Genomic DNA, 6,014 nt, shown 5'->3' on the forward strand with positions numbered 1-6,014 from the left:
CGTAATGTGCAGAAAACGTAATGTGCAGAAAGCGTAATGTGCAGAAAGCGTAATGTGCAGAAAACGTAATGTGCAGAAAGCGTAATGTGCAGAAAGCGTAATGTGCAGAAAACGTAATGTGCAGAAAACGTAATGTGCAGAAAACGTAATGTGCAGAAAGCGTAATGTGCAGAAAGCGTAATGTGCAGAAAGCGTAATGTGCAGAAAACGTAATGTGCAGAAAACGTAATGTGCAGAAAGCGTAATGTGCAGAAAACGTAATGTGCAGAAAACGTAATGTGCAGAAAGCGTAATGTGCAGAAAACGTAATGTGCAGAAAACGTAATGTGCAGAAAGCGTAATGCGCAGAAAGCGTAATGTGCAGAAAACGCGCAATGTGCGGATATAACGTAATGTAGAGATAAGGTAATGTGCAGAAAATCTATAGATAACATTTTTGTAGATAACAAAATGATTACAACATTTTTTTGTAAAGATATCTAAAATCTGCAAAGTTTTGGTGCAAAGAGTATAGATACCGAAAGTGAAATTTAAGTATAACTTTAATAAGACCTTTTTTTTACAATATAAGAAGTCTGTTCAGTCGTGTTAAATTCATTGAACCATAATATAAGAGAGATTTGGTAAGATGAGAGTTGGAAGTACGAACTTAACGTGATTCGTCGAACTACAAATTGAGAAAACTTACAAATGCTGTCAATTTCTGATAGCACGATCCTACAGTATTTCCTGCGCTACGCTTTAATACTCGGGTGTCACTACAGTGTTATTTAAAACTTGTACGGTGTCACTACAGTGTTATTTACTACCCGTACGGTGTCACTAACCGTGTTATTTACCCGTACGGTGTCACTAACTGTGTTATTTACTACCCGTACGGTGTCACTAACAGTGTTATTTACTACCCGTACGGTGTCACTACAGTGTTATTTACTACTCGTACGGTGTCACTACAGTGTTATTTACTACTCGTACGGTGTCACTAACAGTGTTATTTACAACTTGTACGGTGTCACTAACTGTGTTATTTACTACCCGTACGGTGTCACTAACCGTGTTATTTACCCGTACGGTGTCACTAACTGTGTTATTTACTACCCGTACGGTGTCACTAACAGTGTTATTTACTACCCGTACGGTGTCACTACAGTGTTATTTACTACTCGTACGGTGTCACTACAGTGTTATTTACTACCCGTACGGTGTCACTACAGTGTTATTTACAACTTGTACGGTGTCACTACAGTGTTATTTACTACCCGTACGGTGTCACTAACCGTGTTATTTACCCGTACAGTGTCACTAACTGTGTTATTTACTACCCGCACGGTGTCACTAACAGTGTTATTTACTACCCGTACGGTGTCACTACAGTGTTATTTACTACTCGTACGGTGTCACTACAGTGTTATTTACTACTCGTACGGTGTCACTAACAGTGTTATTTACAACTTGTACGGTGTCACTAACTGTGTTATTTACTACCCGTACGGTGTCACTAACGGTGTTATTTACCCGTACGGTGTCACTAACTGTGTTATTTACTACCCGTACGGTGTCACTAACAGTGTTATTTATTACCCGTACGGTGTCACTACAGTGTTATTTACTACTTGTACGGTGTCACTACAGTGTTATTTACTACTCGTACGGTGTCACTAACAGTGTTATTTACTACTCGTACGGTGTCACTACAGTGTTATTTACTAACCGTGTCACTATACAGTATTATTTATTATTTTTAGTATTTGTATCAAATATTTTATAGTCGAACAGCAATGAGCGCCCTCTCCTGCATGTTTCAATAAAGGGTAATAAATATGTATAAAGTGTATTGTCAATTGTTGTACAAGACCAGGGAACAAATTACGATTCTTTCTAATGAAGTGAAACATAATAGTGTCTATAGAGCCTCACAAACGGTATGTATTATGCAACATGTTACATTTTTATTTATGTACTATCAAAGCATTGCTATCTAAAGAACATAATTACGATCATCCTGGATCGATAGGGCATATAGTATATTGTTGCTTACGTTGTATATAATTACGTGTTATTATGCGTATAGTAAAAGTATTCACATTTATTGTATTGGTTATGGTTGAGTGACGTGTGAAATTATTATTATGTAGTAGTCCGTATTAGTATATTGACACAGAAGTCTAAACTAGCAACATTTAGGTTGTAAAGTCGAACAAACTCCGATTTTGTAAACAAACAATTGATAAGTTATCATTATGAGTGCATCGTTTGTGTGTCAGTAGGCTTACTGGTAATAATGGTAATGTTCCACCAAGTTAACAAAAATATAAAAAATATTTAGCACTCGAAACAATTAACATGTACAATAAAACAGCATTCGAAGAAAAATTATACAATACACTCTCCAGTAAGAAAAATTACAAATTTAGAAATGTTTCACTAAAAAAATGAATAATGAAATCAAACTGAACATAGATTTAAATGCTTAAAGACCAGCAACTTACCGTATTTTAATTATTTAAGAAATATTAGGTCTACTAATGAGTATAAGGATACTTGTTTCAATCGACATTGAATCAATCTTTTTTCCGAAGTCAAAGGTCAACTGCCTGTATCAATAACCAAAAAAAATGATTTATTCATTCATTAGTGGAAAATTACTTTCATTTATTGTGATTTACATATAAAATATACATACAAACATTACATACAAAACATACATTGCTCTGAGATACAAACAAAAAGATGTATTTAAAATCATATCGCTCGTGCTTTAGGTCTGTGGTAGTAATTTCTACAGGGTCATTGGGTCTTTAATGGCCTTTGAATCGTGTTCATTTATTTGTGGTTTTCTATTCTTATTGAAAAATTCAGTTCCTGACCTTCCTAGTATTTGTAACTTGTATTATTTTTTTAGTGGATTAGACCTTGCTACTCGACAATGTGTCTCTCTAATAGGTGCGTCCCTTGAATAAGATTGATCGTAATAGACGCGTTTTACAGTAAAAGTGTCACCATAATTGATGTGTCCTAAATGAGATGTTCCACTGTATTGTAAGGACTTCGATTTGAAATCACAAACCTGTTGTTTAATAGCCTATACTTTAGAAATGTTCTTTCTCCTGAGAACAGTATCTTCTTTAAGATTACACGCACATGGCCTATAAGAATTTATGTTTAGGCCTATAGGCCCAACATTTAATTTTTATCATTATTTCTAAATATTTGCTTAATGTACTTCTTTCTTTTTTTAAGATAATGGCGGCAGAGAGCGAGTATAATTTTGATGAAGACGAAGGTGCGAGTGGGGGGAAGAGTGAGGTTTTCTCCTCGATTAGTTCTTTATTAAGTTCACCCCCTGAACTGACTCATTCATCTTTACAACACAGCACAGACTGCTTAGCGAAGGCCTTTAAGGATCTGATGGCCGATCGGGACAGACTTTGGGAGGACCGTTATTCCGATCGTAACAAAATTGTACAATTAAGCGCTAAACTTCTAGAAAAAGAATCAGAAATTGAAAAAGTATATGAACTACAGAAAGAAGTAGATACATTTCGTAAAGCTATAGATGGTATGTGGAAGAAATTGGTGGATCAAAATTGTACTGACAAAGAGCTGAAGAAAAAGGATGTAGAAGAGAAGATTGTGATTATACAAAGTTTGCAACTAGATCTTGCTAATGTAAAGAAAAAACATAATGAAGAAACCGAACAATTGCGCAACCAAATTGTAAACTTTAAAAAAAGTAATACGGACCTTAATAAGGAATTGGTAGAGAAAATGCGTTTGTTAGCAGAATGGAAAAATAAGTTTGAATTAATGAAGGAAGAAAACGCTCGGCTTCAAACGAAAAACGCTCGGCTTCAAACGGAAGTCCGTCGACTTAGTGAATCGAATCTCGACGAATGCATTTCTTGCAGACAGAAATTTGATCCTAATACTTCAGAGGATAACGAATGCCAGTACCACCCACTTCCACCAATGGGGTTGACCCAGTGGCAAAGATGGCCTGTAGCCGAATTTGTTGACAAACAGCGCTATCATAAGTACCACTATTACGCATGCTGTAATACGTTGACTAAGAATAGGCCAAGAGGATGCATTCCAGGTCGTCATCATGTCAACTGGAATGTCAATCTCTGTGCTGTTTTCCAAGAAAGAACATTCATGGAAAATGAGGACCAACGACCTACAATCATTGACAATTAATGCACTTTTTATCATCTATCAAATCCATTAAGTATAATATGATATGCCTATATATGGACATGATGATGTCATATCACTCCCATATTTGGGTATATCAATACAATGCCATATTTGGGCACATCACACTTTTTTTGTCAAAATAGATTGATATTGTAAACAGAGCTTTAGACACCTACTGTTAAGTAGCCCTGTCCAATAATTAATATCCGTCAAAAGAAATTTCAACTAGCAATACTGTATCAAAATTACGTTTTTTGATTAGGATCTTCTTTCTATGTAAATACAGGTAGTATATTGTTGTAATGTAATAATTTTGTTCAGGGTTAGAATAGGGTCTATGACACGGGTCACATGTGGTTTAAATGTGATGCTGTATCAAGTAATTCGCCTATGATACTGGGCAAATTTAGATAAAGTATCGAGAATCGGCTAACAGTACACCGAAAAACAATAAACAACACAGACCTACATGTACTGCCCAATAATAAAGTGGAAAAGACCATCGAATGGATTATGTAGTGATCATTAAAGTAATTTTTTATACGAATAGTAAAAGAATGCATAATTGTGTATAGTAATAAAATATTCCTCCCTTTTTGGTGAAGAATAGGGGAACAAAAATATGTATTTTACTAATTTTAGACCTTAAGTTACAAATAAAAACTAAAACTATCATAATGTTTTTCCGTCCAGGTATATTTAGAACAGAAAAGAAACTGCGAATTCTGATTCAAAAGTACCTTAGATTTTAAAGATATAAAAAGGTGAATATAGAGCATAGAAATCAACGAAAGTTTACGAATTAATAATAGGGACAAGAAAGGGAAATTCCCACATAGTTTTAAATTATGACCCGCGTCGGACCAGTAGTAGCAGCGCACAATGATCAGGCTGAATTGTACCTTAAACTTCATGCGTTCATTATGTTACGTTTCAGTACAATTAATTCAAGTATTGTTTTGTGAATACTGTATTGAATGTCATGTGTATTGAATTTATTTATTTATCGGAATGTAGTATGCCAATGTCATAGAAATACATTGATTCTAAAGTTCAATCCAATCTAGCTACGGGCACATTTTAGTGTTTCCCATAATAGGCCTAAGTATATAAAGCAGCAAAAAAATAATAGCCACAATACAATACGTTTTATTGTGGCATATTTTCAGTTAATCTGCAAGTGTAAATAGGAACAATACAATACGTTTTATTGTATCATATTTTCAGTTAATCTGCAAGTTTAAATAGCCACAATACGTTTTTAAATGAGGTTGAAGGGAAGACGTTATGGGACCAGAGCTTAATTACTAAACTATAATAAAGGCGAGCGAAAAAAAGAAAGCTGTTGTTACCTTATATTTATTCACTTTCTGTTTTGATTATATTATGATTAAATATATTAGTGCATTTATATTGCATCCTTTTATAATACATTAGATTGCCTATACATGTTGTTTATGTTGTTAGTAAGCTTCGTTTCGACTAAGCAACGTAGCCAATCACAAATAGTTGAATCTTATTGAAAGTCAAGCTTAAAATACAAAAAGAATTGTGGTAGTGATGCAATCATTCCTTCCCTACCACAAGTAACAAAGGGACAACTTTGGATCCGCTGTAAAGGTAATTGAAAGGAAGCAATGAGTCACGAACCTATCTTGAATTAAAATGAAATAAAAAATTACAAATTAAAGTGAAAACTCTAAAATAACGTTAATTTAAATAGTGAGAACTTCTATATAGTACCAAACCAGAAGATTTGACCTTCAATGAAAGCATTAAAGACAAAGTGGATTAAGGGTGTATGAGATTAATACAAA

General features: G+C 34.4%; 1 protein-coding gene across 1 annotated transcript; it reads left to right on the top strand.

Moving 5' to 3' along the window:
• The first annotated feature begins 326 nt into the window (after positions 1-326).
• On the top strand, positions 327-5,537 carry LOC140051950 (uncharacterized). The gene is made up of 2 exons (XM_072097306.1): positions 327-1,922; positions 3,241-5,537. The coding sequence occupies exons 1-2, from the start codon at positions 1,821-1,823 to the stop codon at positions 4,195-4,197; spliced, it is 1,059 nt and encodes a 352-aa protein (XP_071953407.1). The 5' UTR covers positions 327-1,820; the 3' UTR covers positions 4,198-5,537.
• Positions 5,538-6,014: the final 477 nt, after the last annotated feature.

The sequence above is a fragment of the Antedon mediterranea genome, chromosome 6 (assembly GCF_964355755.1).
Source record: "Antedon mediterranea chromosome 6, ecAntMedi1.1, whole genome shotgun sequence".
NCBI classification, from domain to species: domain Eukaryota; kingdom Metazoa; phylum Echinodermata; class Crinoidea; order Comatulida; family Antedonidae; genus Antedon; species Antedon mediterranea.